We start from the raw sequence: 19,787 nt of genomic DNA on the forward strand, positions 1-19,787 counted from the left end.
TACCATTAGGGGGGGGGGGGGGGCCTAGGCGCACATGATATATAAAGTGATCTGTGTGTGTGTTTTTTTTAATGGAGAAGCTAACAAAGCCTTAGAGTAAAAGAATAAAGACACTTTGGGTATTTTGTCCTAAGAAATGGTTTACACACTCTCACTTTTATATTTTCATTTTAACACTTATGTACAACAGTGCAAGGTTTCTAACACGCAAATTCTTCATGCATCATTGCATTGTAAAAAACCAACGGTTCCTCTACTTGTAATTTGAGGGACCTAACATCTAGAAATGGTATCGTGGGGGGCTAGGAGCACACGGTTTATAAAGTGATTTGTGTGTGTGTGTGTGTGTGTTTTTAATGGAGAAGCTAGCAAAGCTTTAGAGTACAAGAATAAAGACACTTTGGGTATTTTGCCTTCATAAATGGTTTACACACTTTCACTTTTATATTTTCATTTTTATACTTATGTACAACAATGCATGGTTTCTAACACACAAAGTCTTCATGCATCATCGCATTGTAGATAACCATGGTTCCTCTACTTATAATGTGAGGGACCCAACATCTAGAAATGGTACCGTCGGGGAGGCTAGGCACACACAGTTTATAAAGTGATTTGTGTGTGTGTGTGTTTTTTTAATGGAGAAGCTAGCAAAGCCTTAGAGTAAAAGACTAAAAACACTTTGGGTATTCTGTCTTCATAAATGGTTTACACACTTTCACTTTTATATTTTCATTTTCATACTTATGTACAACAATGCATGGTTTCTAACACACAAAGTCTTCATGCATCATCGCATTGTAGATAACCATGGTTGCTCTACTTGTAATGTGAAGGACCCAACATCTAGAAATGGTACCGTCGGGGAGGCTAGGCACACACAGTTTATAAAGTAATTTGTGTGTGTGTGTGTGTGTTTTAATGGATAAGCTAGCAAAGCCTTAGAGTAAAAGAATAAAAATACTTTGGGTATTCTGTCTTGAGGAATGGTTTACAAATTCTCACTTTTACAGTTTCATTTTCACATTTTTGTACAACAATGCATGGTTTCTAACACAAAGTTTTCATGCATAATTGCATTGTAACAAACTAGCAGTTCCTCTACTTGTAATGTGAGGGTCCCAACATCTAGAAATGGTACCGTGGGGGCTAGGCGCACACTATTTATTAAGTGATTTGTGTGTGTGTGTGTGTGTGTGTGTGTGTGTGTCTATGTGTGTGTGTGTGTTTAATGGAGAAGCTAGCAAAGTATTAGAGTAAAAGAATAAAGACACTTTGGGTATTGTGTCTTGAGAAATGGTTTACACACTCTCACTTTTATATTTTCATTTTCACATTTTTGTACAACAATGCATGGTTTCTAACACACAAACTCTTCATGCATCATCGCATTGTAGATTACCATTGTTGATCTCCTTGTAATGTGAGGGACCCAACATCCAGAAATGGTATTTTGGGGGCTAGGTGTCTATAGTTTATAAAGTGGTTTTTTTTTTTTTTTAATTTTTTAAATGGAGAAGCTAGCAAACTCTTGGAGTAAAAGAATAAAGAGACTTTGGTTATTTTGCCTTGAGAAATGGTTTACACACTCACTTTTATATTTTCATTTTCACAGTTTCGTACAACAATGCATGATTTCTAACACACAAAGTCTTTATGCATCATTGCATTGTAAAAAACCAACAGTTCCTCTACTTGTAATTTGAGGGACCCAACATCTAGAAATGGTACCGTGAGGGCTAGGAGCACACGATTTATAAAGTGACTTGTGTGTGTGTGTGTTTTTAATGGAGAAGCTAGCAAAGCTTTAGAGTAAAAGAATAAAGACACTTTGGGTCTTCTGCCTTCATAAATGGTTTACACACTTTTACTTTTATATTTTCATCTTTGTACTTCTGTACAACAATGCATGGTTTCTAACACACAAAGTCTTCATGCATCATCGCATTGTAGATAACCACGGTTCCTCTACTTATAATGTGAGGGACCCAACATCTAGAAATGGTACCGTCAGGGAGGCTAGGTGGACACAGTTTATAAAGTGATTTGTGTGTGTGTGTGTGTGTGTGCGTGTGTGTTTTTTAATGGAGAAGCTAACAAAGCTTTAGAGTAAAAGAATAAAGACACTTTGGGTATTCTGCCTTCATAAATGGTTTACATACTCTCACTTTTATATTTTCATTTTCATACTTATGTACAACAATGCATGGTTTCTAACACACAAAGTCTTCATGCATCATCGAATTGTAGATAACCATGGTTGCTCTACTTGTAATGTGAAGGACCCAACATCTAGAAATGGTACTGTCGGGGAGGCTAGGCACACACAGTTTATAAAGTAATTTGTGTGTGTGTGTGTGTGTGTGTGTGTGTTTGTTTTAATAGAGAAGTTAGCAAACCCTTAGAGTAAAAGAATAAAAACACTTTGGGTATTCTGTCTTGAGGAATGGTTTACATATTCTCACTTTTATATTTTCATTTTCAAATTTTTGTACAACAATGCATGGTTTCTAACACACAGTTTTCATGCATCATTGCATTGTAACAAACTAACAGTTCCTCTACTTGTAATGTGAGAGTCCCAACATCTAGAAATGGTACCGTGGGGGCTAGGCGCACACTGTTTATTAAGTGATTTCTGTATGTGTGTGTGTGTGTGCGTGTGTGTGTGTGTTTAATGGAGAAGCTAGCAAAGTATAAGAGTAAAAGAATAAAGACACTTTGGGTATTGTGTCTTGACAAATGGTTTACACTCACTTTTATATTTTCATTTTCAGACTTATGTACAACAATGCATGGTTTCTAACACACAAAGTCTTCATGCATCATCGCATTGTAGATGACCATTGTTGATCTCCTTGTAATGTGAGGGACCCAACATCCAGAAATGGTACTGTGGGGGCTAGGTTTCTATAGTTTATAAAGTGATTTTTTTTTTTTTATAATTTTTTTTTAAAAATTTTTTAAATGGAGAAGCTAGCAAACTCTTGGAGTAAAAGAATAAAGAGACTTTGGTTATTCTGCCTTGAGAAATGGTTTACACACTCACTTTTATATTTTCATTTTCACAGTTTTGTACAACAATGTATGATTTCTAACACACAAAGTCTTTATGCATCATTGCATTGTAAAAGACCAACGGTTCCTCTACTTGTAATTTGAGGGACCCAACATCTAGAAATGGTACCGTCGGGGCTAGGAGCACACGGTTTATAAAGTGATATGTGTGTGTGTGTGTGTTTTTAATGGAGAAGCTAACAAAGCTTTAGAGTAAAAGAATAAAGACACTTTGGGTATTCTGCCTTCATAAATGGTTTACATACTCTCACTTTTATATTTTCATTTTCATACTTATGTACAACAATGCATGGTTTCTAACGCACAAAGTCTTCATGCATCATCGCATTGTAGATAACCACGGTTCCTCTACTTATAATGTGAGGGACCCAACATCTAGAAATGGTACCGTCAGGGAGGCTAGGTGGACACAGTTTATAAAGTGATTTGTGTGTGTGTGTGTGTGTTTTTTAATGGAGAAGCTAACAAAGCTTTAGAGTAAAAGAATAAAGACACTTTGGGTATTCTGCCTTCATAAATGGTTTACATACTCTCACTTTTATATTTTCATTTTCATACTTATGTACAACAATGCATGGTTTCTAACGCACAAAGTCTTCATGCATCATCGCATTGTAGATAACCATGGTTCCTCACCTTGTAATGTGAGGTACCCAACATCTAGAAATGTTACCATTAGGGGGGGGGGGGGGGGGGGGCGGGCCTAGGCGCACACGATTTATAAAGTGATTTGTGTGTGTGTGTGTGTTTTTTAATGGAGAAGCTAACAAAGTCTTTGAGTAAAAGAATAAAGACACTTTGGGTATTTTGTCCTAAGAAATGGTTTACACACTCTCACTTTTATATTTTCATTTTAACACTTATGTACAACAGTGCAAGGTTTCTAACACGCAAATTCTTCATGCATCATTGCATTGTAAAAAACCAACGGTTCCTCTACTTGTAATTTGAGGGACCTAACATCTAGAAATGGTACCGTGGGGGGCTAGGAGCACACGGTTTATAAAGTGATTTGTGTGTGTGTGTGTGTGTTTATTTTTAATGGAGAAGCTAGCAAAGCTTTAGAGTAAAAGAATAAAGACACTTTGGGTATTCTGCCTTCATAAATGGTTTACATACTCTCACTTTTATATTTTCATTTTCATACTTATGTACAACAATGCATGGTTTCTAACACACAAAGTCTTCATGCATCATCGCATTGTAGATAACCATGGTTCCTCTACTTATAATGTGAGGGACCCAACATCTAGAAATGGTACCGTCGGGGTGGCTAGGCGCACACAGTTTATAAAGTGATTTGTGTGTGTGTGTGTTTTTTTAATGGAGAAGCTAGCAAAGCCTTAGAGTAAAAGACTAAAAACACTTTGAGTATTCTGCCTTCATAAATGGTTTACACACTTTCACTTTTATATTTTCATTTTCATACTTATGTACAACAATGCATGGTTTCTAACACACAAAGTCTTCATGCATCATCGCATTGTAGATAACCATGGTTGCCCTACTTGTAATGTGAAGGACCCAACATCTTGAAATGGTACCGTCGGGGAGGCTAGGCACACACAGTTTATAAAGTAATTTGTGTGTGTGTGTGTGTGTGTTTTAATGGATAAGCTAGCAAAGCCTTAGAGTAAAAGAATAAAAACACTTTGAGTATTCTGTCTTGAGGAATGGTTTACACATTCTCACTTTTACAGTTTCATTTTCACATTTTTGTACAACAATGCATGGTTTCTAACACAAAGTTTTCATGCATAATTGCATTGTAACTAACTAGCAGTTCCTCTACTTGTAATGTGAGGGTCCCAACATCTAGAAATGGTACCGTGGGGGCTAGGCGCACACTATTTATTAAGTGATTTGTGTATGTGTGTGTGTGTGTGTGTGTGTGTGTGTGTGTGTGTGTGTGTGTGTGTGTGTTTAATGAAGAAGCTAGCAAAGTATTAGCGTAAAAGAATAAAGACACTTTGGGTATTGTGTCTTGAGAAATGGTTTACACACTCTCACTTTTATATTTTCATTTTCATACTTATGTACAACAATGCATGGTTTCTAACACACAAAGTCTTCATCAATCATCGCATTGTAGATGACCATTGTTGATCTCCTTGTAATGTGAGGGACCCAACATCCAAAAATGGTATTGTGGGCGCTAGGTGTCTATAGTTTATAAAGTGTTTTTTTTTTTAATTTTTTAAATGGAGAAGCTAGCAAACTCTTGGAGTAAAAGAATAAAGAGACTTTTGTTATTTTGCCTTGAGAAATGGTTTACACACTCATTTTTATATTTTCATTTTCACAGTTTTGTACAACAATGCATGATTTCTAACACACAAAGTCTTTATGCATCATTGCATTGTAAAAAACCAACAGTTCCTCTACTTGTAATTTGAGAGACCCCAACATCTAGAAATGGTACCGTGAGGGCTAGGAGCACACGATTTATAAAGTGATTTGTGTGTGTGTGTGTGTTTTTAATGGAGAAGCTAGCAAAGCTTTAGAGTAAAAGAATAAAGACACTTTGGGTATTCTGCCTTCATAAATGGTTTACACACTTTTACTTTTATATTTTCATTTTTGTACTTCTGTACAACAATGCATGGTTTATAACACACAAAGTCTTCATGCATTATCGCATTGTAGATAACCACGGTTCCTCTACTTATAATGTGAGGGACCCAACATCTAGAAATGGTACCGTCAGGGAGGCTAGGTGCACACAGTTTATAAAGTGATTTGTCTGTGTGTGTGTGTGTGTTTTTAATGGAGAAGCTAGCAAAGCCTTAGAGTAAAAGAATAAAAACACTTTGGGTATTCTGCCTTCATAAATGGTTTACACACTTTCACTTTTATATTTTCATTTTCATACTTATGTACAACAATGCATGGTTTCTAACACACAAAGTCTTCATGCATCATCGCATTGTAGATAACCATGGTTGCTCTACTTGTAATGTGAAGGACCCAACATCTAGAAATGGTACTGTCGGGGAGGCTAGGCACACACAGTTTATAAAGTGATTTGTGTGTGTGTGTGTGTGTTTGTTTTAATAGAGAAGTTAGCAAACCCTTAGAGTAAAAGAATAAAAACACTTTGGGTATTCTGTCTTGAGGAATGGTTTACACATTCTCACTTTTATATTTTCATTTTCACATTTTTGTACAACAATGCATGGTTTCTAACACACAGTTTTCATGCATCATTGCATTGTAACAAACTAACAGTTCCTCTACTTGTAATGTGAGGGTCCCAACATCTAGAAATGGTACCGTGGGGGCTAGGCGCACACTGTTTATTAAGTGATTTCTGTATGTGTGTGTGTGTGTGCGTGTGTGTGTGTGTGTGTTTTTAATGGAGAAGCTAGCAAAGCTTTAGAGTAAAAGAATAAAGACACTTTGGGTATTCTGCCTTCATAAATGGTTTACACACTTTCACTTTTATATTTTCATTTTCATACTTATGTACAACAATGCATGGTTTCTAACACACAAAGTCTTCATGCATCATCGCATTGTAGATGACCATTGTTGATCTCCTTGTAATGTGAGGGACCCAACATCCTGAAATGGTACTGTGGGGGCTAGGTGTCTATAGTTTATAAAGTGATTTTTTAAAAAAAAAAATTTTTTTTTTTAAATTTTTTAAATGGAGAAGCTAGCAAACTCTTGGAGTAAAAGAATAAAGAGACTTTGGTTATTCTGCCTTGAGAAATGGTTTACACACTCACTTTTATATTTTCATTTTCACAGTTTTGTACAACAATGTATGATTTCTAACACACAAAGTCTTTATGCATCATTGCATTGTAAAAGACCAACGGTTCCTCTACTTGTAATTTGAGGGACCCAACATCTAGAAATGGTACCGTCGGGGCTAGGAGCACACGGTTTATAAAGTGATTTGTGTGTGTGTGTGTTTTTAATGGAGAAGCTAACAAAGCTTTAGAGTAAAAGAATAAAGACACTTTGGGTATTCTGCCTTCATAAATGGTTTACATACTCTCACTTTTATATTTTCATTTTCATACTTATGTACAACAATGCATGGTTTCTAACACACAAAGTCTTCATGCATCATCGCATTGTAGATAACCATGGTTCCTCACCTTGTAATGTGAGGTACCCAACATCTAGAAATGTTACCATTAAGGGGGGGGGGGGGGGGGGGGAGGGGGGGGGGGGGGGAGGGGGTGGGCGTTCCTAGGCGCACACGATTTATAAAGTGATTTGTGTGTGTGTGTGTGTGTTTTTTAATGGAGAAGCTAACAAAGTCTTTGAGTAAAAGAATGAAGACACTTTGGGTATTTTGCCCTAAGAAATGGTTTACACACTCTCACTTTTATATTTTCATTTTAACACTTCTGTACAACAGTGCAAGATTTCTAACACACAAATTCTTCATGCATCATTGCATTGTAAAAAACCAACGGTTCCTCTACTTGTAATTTGAGGGATCCAACATCTAGAAATGGTACTGTGGGGACTAGGAGCACACGGTTTATAAAGTGATTTGTGTGTGTGTGTGTTTTTAATGGAGAAGCTAACAAAGCTTTAGAGTAAAAGAATAAAGACACTTTGGGTATTCTGCCTTCATAAATGGTTTACATACTCTCACTTTTATATTTTCATTTTCATACTTATGTACAACAATGCATGGTTTCTAACACACAAAGTCTTCATGCATCATCGCATTGTAGATAACCATGGTTCCTCACCTTGTAATGTGAGGTACCCAACATCTAGAAATGTTACCATTAAGGGGGGGGGGGGCGTTCCTAGGCGCACACGATTTATAAAGTGATTTGTGTGTGTGTGTGTGTTTTTTAATGGAGAAGCTAACAAAGTCTTTGAGTAAACGAATAAAGACACTTTGGGTATTTTGTCCTAAGAAATGGTTTACACACTCTCACTTTTATATTTTCATTTTAACACTTCTGTACAACAGTGCAAGATTTCTAACACACAAAATCTTCATGCATCATTGCATTGTAAAAAACCAACGGTTCCTCTACTTGTAATTTGAGGGACCCAACATCTAGAAATGGTACTGTGGGGGCTAGGAGCACACGGTTTATAAAGTGATTTGTGTGTGTGTGTGTTTTTAATGGAGAAGCTAGCAAAGCTTTAGAGTAAAAGAATAAAGACACTTTGGGTATTCTGCCTTCATAAATGGTTTACACACTTTCACTTTTATATTTTCATTTTCATACTTATGTACAACAATGCATGGTTTCTAACACACAAAGTCTTCATGCATCATCTAATTGTAGATGACCATAGTTGATTTCCTTGTAATGTGAGGGACCCAACATCCAGAGATGGTACTGTGGGGGCTAGGTGTCTATAGTTTATAAAGTGATTTTTTTTTTTTTTAATTTTTTAAATGGATAAGCTAGCAAACTCTTGGAGTAAAAGAATAAAGAGACTTTGGTTATTCTGCCTTGAGAAATGGTTTACACACTCACTTTTATATTTTCATTTTCACAGTTTTGTACAACAATGCTTGATTTCTAACACACAAAGTCTTTATGCATCATTGCATTGTAAAAAAACGACGGTTCATCTCCTTGTAATGTTTGGGACCTAATATTTAGAAATGGTACTGTGGGGACTAGGTTTTCATGGTTTATAAAGTGAGTTGTGTTTCTTTTTACAGAGATGCTAGCGAAGGCTTAAAGTTAAAGAATAAAGACTTTTTGGGCATTTTGGCTTGCGAACTGCTACACTCGCACTTTTATATTCTCATTTTCACACTTTCATACAACAATGCATTGTTTTGTTTTTGTTTTTTTTTTGTTTTTTTTTTTTTTTTGACATGGACATGTCTGCACAAGAGGGGAGATGAGGTATTCGAACTAGTGACCTTCGCTTCATGAGGCGTGGTCTCCAACCAATTGAACTACCACTTGGAGACTACAACGATGCATTGTTTCTAACTCAAAGTTCACATGTATCATTGCATTGTAAAATGCGATAGTTCCTCTACTTGTAATGTGAGGGACCCAACATCTAGAAATGTTACCGTATGGGCTAGGTGCACACGGTTTATAAAGTAATTTTTTGGCTTTGCTACGGTTGCTAGTTATATTTGAAAAGCAATTGTAGCAACTCCAAAAATATTGTAGCTTTGGAGAGCTAGTATGGGATGATTTTTATAAATTATATGTAAATTTTAGCTATATTTTGGAGAGTCCACAAATAGTTGATTTAATAATTTAATTAATATTTTACAACTCCCCTCAAATGTGAGCTCAAGCTCTCTCTTCGTAAGTAAAGTTCAATACATAAAATATTTAATTGAAATAAAAGTTAAATGATAAAGACAATGTTCAAAGTCAGAACATTTGATATAATACTATATTAAATTACGAATTATCTTAAAAACTTAAGTTAATAAAAATAATTACATTTATTATTTAATTTTTATTTTAATACTTTTCTAGGCCACTACCAAGTGGGAGGCCTATATGGTACAGTTTTGACTCCTATTATGTGCTTATGATATATTGGGTTTGTGTATTCAATTTGACACATGGGTTGGGCTAAGACTCTTACTACAATTGTACATTTGTGTATTCAAATTTTGATATGTTTTACTGTTCATGCGTCACTATTTACGCGCAAATAATGACTCATGAATAGTACACTATTCAAATGTCACTATTTTATGAATAGTGGTGTTTGAACAATTAAAAAGTCACAATTTAGTGACATTTTCTAAAACGTCACTATTCAAATGTCTTTAAATGTGGAAATTTTTGTAGTGGAAGCTAGCAAAGCCTTAAAGTTAAAGAATAAAGACACTCTTGAAATTATGTCTTGAGAAATGTTAAACGCACACTTTTACACTACAAAAAAATTACTATTTTCTGACGTGGCAAAAAATGCCACGCCAGAAAATATTTTCCTGACGTGCTAAAAATAACACGTCAGAATTTTCTGACGTGTTGAAATAGCACGTCAGAAAATTCTGATGTGCTAATTTAGCACATCAAAAATTCTGACGTGTCCAACTGGCACGTCAGAAAATGTCACAAAAAAATGGGTGGAATTTTGAAAATTTTCTCTCTTCTTATTTTCCCTCAACTTTTTTTCTCTTTTTATTCTTCCCTCTTCATTTATTTTCTCTACACTCTCTCTCTCTCCTCTCTCAATCTCCCTTCTCTCCATGGCAGATCAAAGAAAGCAGAAGAAGGAGAAGAAAAAAAAAAAGGAGAAGAGAAGAAGAAGAGAAGCAGAAGAAAAAAAAAAAAAAAGAGATGAAGAAGAAGAAGAGAAGATGGAGAAAAGTGAGAGCTGGCCGGAGAAAAGAAGAAAGAGAAAGAAAAAATTGAGAAAAGAAGAGAGCCGACCATGCCGTGTAGAAACGAAAAAATTTTCTCCAAAATTTTTTCGTTGTCGAGCGGTGCAAAGAAACGAATTTCTGGTGCAGAGAAATTCGTTTCTCTGCACCACTTGAGTGGTGGAGATAAATTACCAAAAAAAAATTAAATTAATACATTTTTTAATTGAAAAGAAAAATTCCAGAAAATTTTTTTAAAAAAAATAATAATAATAATTTTTAAATTTCTTGATGTGTAAATTTTGACATGTCAGGAAATTTCTGACGTGTTATATTTTAACACGTTGAAAAATTTTCTAATGTGCCAAAATTGACACGTCAGAAAATTCTGACGTGCTAAACAGTAACACGTCAGGAAAAAAAAATTCCTGACACCTATGCTTCTGACATTCAACACACGTTAGAAGCGCCACGTCAGGAAAAAAAAAATTTCCCTGACATGTTAGAAAACTCCAGTGAGAAAAAAATTATTTTTTTGTAGTGTTACTTTCAGGCATTTCCATTTGGCTAAATCACCCATGCATAATTGGTCGGTCTGGAGGTCGCTAAACCACCCCCATGAGCTTTGGGGGTGGTTCGGTCAGCCCTTGTGCCCTAATGGGGTGGCTCGATCATCTTCCACATTTTATTTTTCTTTTTTTATGTTTTTCTTTTTTAATTTAAATATAAGCTTTTTATTTTAAGTTTTATTTTATTAATTTTTTTATACTTTACCCCTCAAGGGTATTTTCGAAAGTTTTGGTTGAAAAAGTCACTTGTCATGCACATACGTGACTTGGTTTCCGTCTCAAAGAGGCAGGCAAAATGGACGTATGGTATTTTTTTGCCAATGTACGTGAGATATATTGGGAGGTCGATTGTTGATTTTTTTAATGTAATCGAGTTTATTAAAGGAGAATGAAAAGTATTCAAGTTTATGCTAGTTATTTTGAGATGAATTTCTGTTTAATTTGGAGATGGATTTATCTTTGTGCTTTGGTGAGACTCCATAGCTGTGTGTTTTTTTATGAGTTCTTTTACTGTTTGTGTGAATAGGTTACGCCATTGCAAAAGGAGCATAGACAATTGCATCAAAAGCTACCCAAACATCCCACCCGCCACCAGCAGCCACGGCAAGTTAATAACCGGCCTCAATTTTACCCATCGATCGCACCAGTATTAATTATCCGTATTTCACTAAAGAACACGAACCAGGACACATTTCACCCCCACTATCGTTCCCTTCAGTTGCCACATCGACCCACACACCATGGCGCCGCCACGATCTGGATTTGATTTCTTGGGGTATCGCTCCACTGTACCACCTTGAGCTCTCCCGTGTAACCGCCCTAAAAACTTTTGAATTCATTTTAATATGATAGGGAACGATTTATAATTTAGACCAATAATATAAACCGATTTTAAATTTATTTTTTTAAAAAAAAAAAAATAATTTAATTAATATTTTAAAACTTTTACAAAATGAGAGGTCTATATGGTCCAGTTTTCACTCCTGTTACATGGGGTGGCTAATTAGACTCTTACTACAAGCACGGTGAAGCACCCTAAAGAAAGACAAACGGGCCAGACATCTACTAATTAACTACTACACCTGGTTCCTACAAATCCTTCAGTGATCATAGCAATTTGGGCCCATAAGGGGATTCTAATTACAACTTAACCAAACCCAACCTAAAATTAATGTACTTGGTTCATGGTAGCTCAAAGAGACTGGAACAGGAACCTACAATGAATAAAGATTCTCTCAATTTTAAATAAAATAGATACTATTTATTTAGATACTTTATATTTTAATTGGTGCATTTAACGGTTTATATAAAGTCAATGTTGCATTTTTTTTTTAAAAAAAAAAAATGTGAAACCATCCACCATTGAAATGGAGAGGATCATTTTCACCCTTACAATCGGGGTTACGGTTATTCTTTCTTTCTTGGACAATAACTATGAGAGGGGACCTTTTGCTCGAGCAATAACTCACTTATGTACTCAAGTAGTTAAAACTTAAAACCTCTCTCCTCTTTAGGCAGTGAGTTATAAGAAGGGCCTTATGTTTCGGTAAGGGCTCCCATTTAAATATTCTTTCAAATAAATGCTAATAAAAAGGGAGAGAAAAGTAAAGAACAATAAAGCATTTTTTATTTATTAAAATGAAGGGAAGGGAAGCAAAAATACCACCCTAGATCTAGGCTAATACTTTCGGACTTGGTTTCCTTTCGTTTAGGGAACATTAAAGTATGTTGCAAGAGGCTGTTTTGGAATTTTCCCTACATTAATTTAAGATATAAAATGAGAATTATGGAGTCTATTGCTAGTTCTTTTAAAGTATTAGTAGTTAGTGTTAGCGGCGGCGGCATATTTTATGCATATTTATTCTATCTCTCTACCAAATTAGCGAAGAATTCCATAAACTGAGAAATAAATTGAGAAGTGGTAATGCGCCTTTTGTTGTTATAAGGTGACAGGTTCTCCAAAAGGTGAACGTACAAGAAATGTGCTAATGCTACATCCACCACTGCTTCTCCTGCAACATAACTGGTTATCATTTCCCCTTCCCTTCGTATCTCACAGAAAAAAAAAAATTAAATTAAAATAAAAAGATAACTAGATATCATATAATTCATATATAAGGAAACAAATCAGATACATTTGGCTCGATCAGGCTTGCTTAAAGTCTAGACCCAAAAATTTGAGAGGACCCAATTGCTAAAGCCAATGTCATTTACTGGGTATATCTTAAGAAAAGAAAGTGAAAAGCTAAAAGAAGCATAAAGATTATAATGAATATTCTCATTATTCCCTTTATGCTTCTTTTTACCTACCAATAAAACAAAGAAGCTACTGAATGAGCTAGCTAGCTAGATAGAAGGCCCCATCACCTGCTTTGTAGTTTTATTTTATTTTATTGTTTTTAACTGTATACATGATATGGGGGGATATTAAATGCTTTCCTGATGTACATGTCACTTAAAATTTTAAATGAAATGACCATATATATATATATATATAATCTGAATTATAAAATAGATTCTCTCCATGGAAACAGAAAAAATCTTTACCTAAAAAATCTTTACCTACTTTTTTACTCAGAATAGGATGCTCCATTTCATTTAATACACAGGACCCGTTACTTTTTAAAATATGAGGACAATTTTGTCTCACTTGATCTTAAATTTTTCTGACCTAACTAGATCGTCTTTATGATGATCCTTTTTCCCATTGACTTATCATAGGGTGTGTCATGTGTGTACGTTTTCCCATTATTAATGATATTTTCTGAAAACTCTCTATTTGATACATTAGTGGTAGACTTGACTTAAATCATAATAATATAGGGCATATACGAAACCAAATCTTCTTTTATATGCATAGTTTTCTCAATTAAAAAAAAAAAAAAAAAAGCTTTAGAGCACATTAATTTGGTATGTGGGAATAGACCTAGAAATAAAATAATTATTCCAGTATTTGGGGTTTCGCATGATCATTACTTTCCCTAAAAATGAGAAATACTAGTTATTCCTTAAAAAAAAAAATTGGAGGAATATAAAAACTGACTTTAATCTGCCTTTGTAATTTTCTCCTTTTCCTTTGTTGCTCAGAAAATAAAAAATAATAAAAAAGGAAGAAGCAAGGGACTCCACCAAGTTCTTTGAAATTGCATCAACCTTGCAAAAATGAAAGGACCACTAACTTTTCACACAATACAAAACGTTTTTCATGCATGTGAGCATGCCCCATTATTATTTACAATGTATTTTCAAACAAATGATATGTTGGACGGCCCTCTTAATGGGTGATCCATTACAGTTTAACGTACGGAAGCATACAAAAATATATCTAGCTCCCAAGTTGCCTTTGCTTTAAGATTCTTAAAAATATTATAAACACAAAAGGTAATCTGCTTAGGAACACTTTTGGATATGCCTTTGTGTGGTGATAGCTTATAATAAATATATAATCAAATACATTACTCTCCCAATATTGTGTTTGGAAAAATGCTGGGTTTACAAACAAATTTTACAAAAAAAAAACTTTTATAACATAACGTGGCACAATATGATTGGGTTTCTCAAAAGTTGAATTTATCTCATTTCCAATCATGTTGTGCCACATCATGTTATAAAAGTTTTTTTTTTTGTAAAATTTGTTTATAAACCTAACATTCTTCTTGTGTTTGTACCACTTCCATTTTAGTTAATCAACCACCAATTTCCTTCAAGGTACATGTCCAACAATGTATATATATTTATATATATAGTGCGGATATTTGCTAATTAGCTGTGCATTACTAATATTCCAAATCCACAAAAGTTGAACTCCTCATCCACTTAAAACTCATAGAGTTGCAATTCATGTTCGAGTGTTGGTCTTGTCAAAACACGGATATAAGACTACATAGGTTAATCCTAATTCATCCCATTTAATTAAACAGTTTAGATTCATAAACTCTAATCCGCTCATTTCGTATTGAGTTCGTGTCGGAGACACAAGTTGTGTCAAAAATTGAGTGTCTTATAAGGTGTGTTGATGGGCATAGGACTATATAAGTAAATCATAACCCGACCCATTAAATTAAACAAGTTAATTCCTTCACCCTAACTCGCTACTTTTGTACTAAATTCGTGTTGAGTTTACGAATTATGTAAAAAAATTGTTAGTATTACCTAAAACTCCATTGAACCGATCTGATAATTATTTGAGGCCAAGACTCCAAATTTGTGTATAAGACAAAGAACTTAGCAAAATAGTGAAAAGCGACCAATCATGAACCTTCACTTATGAATAAGGATATCTCCCACGATTCAAGAGCACTAAACCACATCCTTCATATATATATATATATATATATATATATATATATTTGATAAGTACCTTCCCATATCTTTACCATTCTCTTGTGTTAGGGCAGGCTTAATTAAAGGGGTAGGTTACGATGACCCCGTCTAAGCTGCGCATGAAAAAAAAAAAAAATTAATAAAAGCTACCTAAGAAATAAAGTTTCTTAAAGAAATAAAATAACCTAGGAAATAAAGACTCATAAAAATAGTCCAAGAATAATAATTAAAGTAACCAAACAAATGGAATATGTAACGACCCAGAAAAAATGCTAGCCACATTTACATTATCACTCCAAAAAATTTAGTCAAGTTATAATTAAAGCTTTTTAGAATCACTTATAAATACTAGTAATGAACCAATCATGGAACTTATAAGCACCCATATGCTCATTTACAATCTACTCACTTCATGTGGGTAATTCATCTTTCTAATGTGGGATTAACTTTCTAAAATATCACAAATTAATAATTATTCCATTCTAGGCTCTAATGTGCGCACAACCCTTAATTATCGAGTTAAGTTGGGCATAACAAACCATGCCTATGGAGACTTTGATCCAATGTTGCAGGAAGGGCTGTTAAGAGAGCAAGCCGCTCTCTCGCGAGCTTGGCTCGGCTCGCATAAGCTTGGCTCATGCTCGACTCGAATATTAAATGAAACGTTTCGTGAATACGAATCCTGGCTCGAATATTAAACGAAGCTAGCTCAACTCGACTCGACTAAGCTCGTGAGCAGCTCATATAAGGATCGAATTAGTAGTTATTCACATAATTCTTCATATTAATATTAAAAAATGATGATTTTTTTTTTTTTTAAGAGCATCCTTTTATTATAAAAGGATGCATATCCTCTCTTTTCGAAACCAAGTACCTTGCTGTATTGACTCGGACTCCATACTTCACTAGCTAGACTTAGCAAATGCTCATATGCAAGCTGGCTTCTTGAGCCGTTTAAGAGTACTTGAAGTTTAAATTTATAATAAAAAAATTAAATAAATTAAATTAAATATAAGAGCCAGCTCGTGAACTGGCTCGGCTCGGCTTGACTTATTATGAGTTCGAGCTCGATTTCTTGGCTCGGCCTTAAGCTCAGCTCGAGCTCGAGCTCGAGTAAAATTTAAACAAGCCGAGCCCAAACAAGGGAAGCTCGCTCAAGCTCGGTTCGTTTACACCCCTAGTTGCAGGGATGATAATTTGTATTCCCATATCAGATTCGGGTCATGTCGAGTCATGGATATAAGATTATATAAGTCAACTTTAATTTGACTCATTTAATTTAACGGGTCAAATCTATCTACCTAGTATGCTAATTTTGTACGTGTTGGACTAGTTTAGACCTATTAATGTTAAATTACCATTATCCCAAAAGCTTAAGCTGATAGGAAAAGGTAAATTTAATCACTTAATCATTACTTTAACATTCTCCTTCACGTGTGAGCTCAAACTCCTTTTTAATAGGTGAGGCCCAACACGTGAAATATTTAATTAAATTGGGATAATTTAATGGAGTCAAAGTTCGATCCCATGACCATTTGGCTCTGATATCATATTATAAATTACCAGTTATCCCAAAAGTTTAAGCTAATAGGAAGAGATAAATTTAATCACTTAATCATTACTGTAACAATTAACTCTAATTTGTTAATTTCATATTGAGTTGGTGTCAAATTCACTCGTCGTGTGAAAAATTGTTAGCCGAACGATAGAGCACTGGACGAATTCATGCTTGCTATATATAAATCAATAGGACTATCACATTCACATGTCCCCCAACTCACATCATCAATGGATTCTCGTCCATGTTTGGGGTGTCTGCTAGTATTTTGGGCCACATTTTTACTTCTTCTAATGCGAAAACAACTGGTAGCAGCACATTCACTGCACCACATCCACCACCCTGGAACTCCAACATACGTGACCAAGAACCTCTTCTTCCCAAACTTTAACGTAAACCTAAACCCTTATTACTCCATTCAGGACATCAAGCTTTTAGGAAACGCCAAAGTTTCAGAAGATGCCATTCAAATCCCAGATGTATCAGCAACTGTTGATCCTACTTATCAAGCAGGCCGAGCCATCTACGCCTCCCCTATCCGCCTTTTTGACCCTTTAACCAAAACCCCAGCTTCCTTCCAAACCACCTTCTCTTTCAAATTCACCTCCACCACCACCACCACTGCTAACGCGTCAGTTTCCGATGACCTTCATAGCGGAGACGGCCTCGCTTTCATCATCGTGCCGGACGAGTATAGCATCGGGAAACCAGGCCCTTGGCTCGGCATCCTCAATGACGCATGCGGCCACTACAAGGTCTTTGCAGTGGAGTTCGACACGTGCCACGACCCAGGATTTGGAGATCCCGACGACGACCACGTCGGCATCAACCTCGGCAGCATCGTTTCCTTCAAGACGGCGAGTTCCTCGAAAGCCAATGTTTCTCTCCACAACAATACGACCCACCGAGCTTGGATAGCATATGATGGTCAGCGTAGAAGGATCGAAGTCCATCTCGGACTGGACGGCGATCGTAAACCCTCAGAACCAATACTATCTTCGCCAATAAATCTCTCTCCTTTCCTTAAAGAATACATGTTTGTTGGGTTCTCAGCCTCCACAGGAAATTTAACGCAAATAAATAGCATTTTATCTTGGAACTTTTCCTCTACAAATCTAGCTTTGGTTCAAAAACCTTCGGCGAAAATTTGCCATAAAAATGTTGCCCACCAAGTCTCCAAATACACCCGTATAGGTTACACCGCACCGAGCAGCTTTTTGATCTTTGTTGCTGTAATTGCACTTTGTACGGTGGCTTTAATCTGTTTCTATTTCAGTAGCGCGCGCAGCGATCATGCCAGCACAGTTAATTTTATTCTTCTGGTTGATAAGAAGCAGAAGCCCACGCCGCCGAACAAGCCTCGCCGGTACACCATCGTGGAGATTTTCAAAGCCACACGGCGTTTTAGCAAATTAGAAATCTTGGGAAGTGACGTCAGAGGTGTATTGTATAGAGGTACGTCCAGTTAAATCACCAGTTATTTCAAAAATTTAAACTATTAAGAAATGCATTTAATTATTTAGTTTTATATCCAAACACTCTTCATAATGCCAATCAAAACTCCTCAATAATAAGTGGAGCACAAATCGTGTAATATTCTAACACTCTTCAGGAACTATGTTTTGATATAATATTAAATTATTATTTATCTCTAAAGGTTAAGCTAATTATAGGAAGATATAAATTTCAGAATTTAATTTATATTCTAATAGGGACACTCCCTAATGGGTGCCATGTGGCGGTGAAGCGGTTCTCGAATCAGTTCTTGAACTTATCACGCTTGTACTCGAGCCGAATTTTGAAGAGAATCAATGAATTATCCCAAATATCTCATTCAAGTTTTGCTCCAATTCGTGGATGGTAAGTTTGGTACCTTAACCATTTAATTTATATTCTAACAATCCACATTCACATATGTTATATTTAATTGAAATGGAAGGTAAATGACCGATTCATAGTTTGAATTCAGGACTTTGATTTGTGTTAAATCACGATTTTTCTCAAAACCTTAAACTATTAAAAAATAATAAATTTAATCATTTAATTTATATTGTAACAGGTGTTGCGACAACCGAGAGACGATCATCGTGTACGATTATTTCGGGAACGGAAGCCTAGACCAATGGCTATATGGACCAGGTGTTCTTCCATGGAGTCGGCGAGTCAAACTCATAAAAGAGATTGCGGAGGCGCTGTGTTTCCTCCACTCAAAAGGACTCACTCATGGAAACTTAAAGACGAGCAGTGTCTTCCTCGACCACAACTATCATGCTGTATTGGGTGATTACGGTTTCCTTTTCTTTCTTGGTACGGCTGAATTGGCCGTTTCTGGCAAGAACGGTGACGTGTTTGGGTTCGGTATGCTTGTGTTGGAAGCCATTGCCGGAAAAAAGATGTCGAAGTTGAACGGAGGCGAGGGAGATCAGACGAGTCTGTTGAGGTTTGCATGGAGCACGCATGAGAGGGGAGAGAAGGCAAAGATGGTGGAAGAGAGGGTGGGAACGTGCGATAACTCAGAACAAGCCGGCCGGCTTCTGGAAATCGGTCTGAGTTGTAGTTTAAGTGAGAAGAATGGGCGGCCGTGTATGGAAGAGGTGGTGCAGTACTTGAATACGCAAAAACCGATTCCCAAGCTGCCGCTAAGACGACCTCCCGAGTTGTTTACGAAACAGAGTACTGCCGGGCTTGGTCTCTCCCCATAGGCATATTGTGTTGTCTTTGTGTATATATATATATATATATATATATATATATATATATATATATATATATATATATATAGTTTTTTATAATGAGGAACTCTCTAAGGCATGGCTACTTTGTCTAGCACCCCTGTTACTCGTGTAAAGCACTCCCTTCAGACGAATTGAGTAATACTCCAGTTTCGCTGGCGGGTTGGTCTCAAGAAATTGTTTGCGCCTGAGAATATTCGAATCTTAAAGATTATGGACTACAACAAAAACCAAAGCTCTTA

General features: G+C 35.8%; 1 protein-coding gene across 1 annotated transcript; it reads left to right on the forward strand.

Moving 5' to 3' along the window:
* Positions 1 to 17,106: 17,106 nt before the first annotated feature.
* LOC132174367 (L-type lectin-domain containing receptor kinase VIII.2-like) lies at positions 17,107 to 19,515 on the forward strand. The gene is made up of 3 exons (XM_059586034.2): positions 17,107 to 18,268; positions 18,526 to 18,673; positions 18,873 to 19,515. Exons 1-3 carry the CDS (start codon positions 17,107 to 17,109, stop codon positions 19,513 to 19,515), a joined length of 1,953 nt encoding a protein of 650 aa, XP_059442017.2.
* The last annotated feature ends 272 nt before the right edge of the window (positions 19,516 to 19,787 follow it).

Source organism: Corylus avellana, chromosome 3 (assembly GCF_965113065.1).
Source record: "Corylus avellana chromosome 3, dhCorAvel1.hap1.2, whole genome shotgun sequence".
NCBI classification, from domain to species: Eukaryota; Viridiplantae; Streptophyta; class Magnoliopsida; order Fagales; family Betulaceae; genus Corylus; species Corylus avellana.

Bases quoted from the DNA above. Each gene is read 5' to 3' on its own strand.
- LOC132174367 (XM_059586034.2), top strand. From the start codon at position 17,107: ATGCGAAAACAACTGGTAGCAGCACATTCACTGCACCACATCCACCAC. The intron at 18,269-18,525 runs GTACGTCCAGTT...ATATTCTAATAG, and splicing joins CAGAGGTGTATTGTATAGAG to GGACACTCCCTAATGGGTGC. The intron at 18,674-18,872 runs GTAAGTTTGGTA...ATATTGTAACAG, and splicing joins TTTGCTCCAATTCGTGGATG to GTGTTGCGACAACCGAGAGA.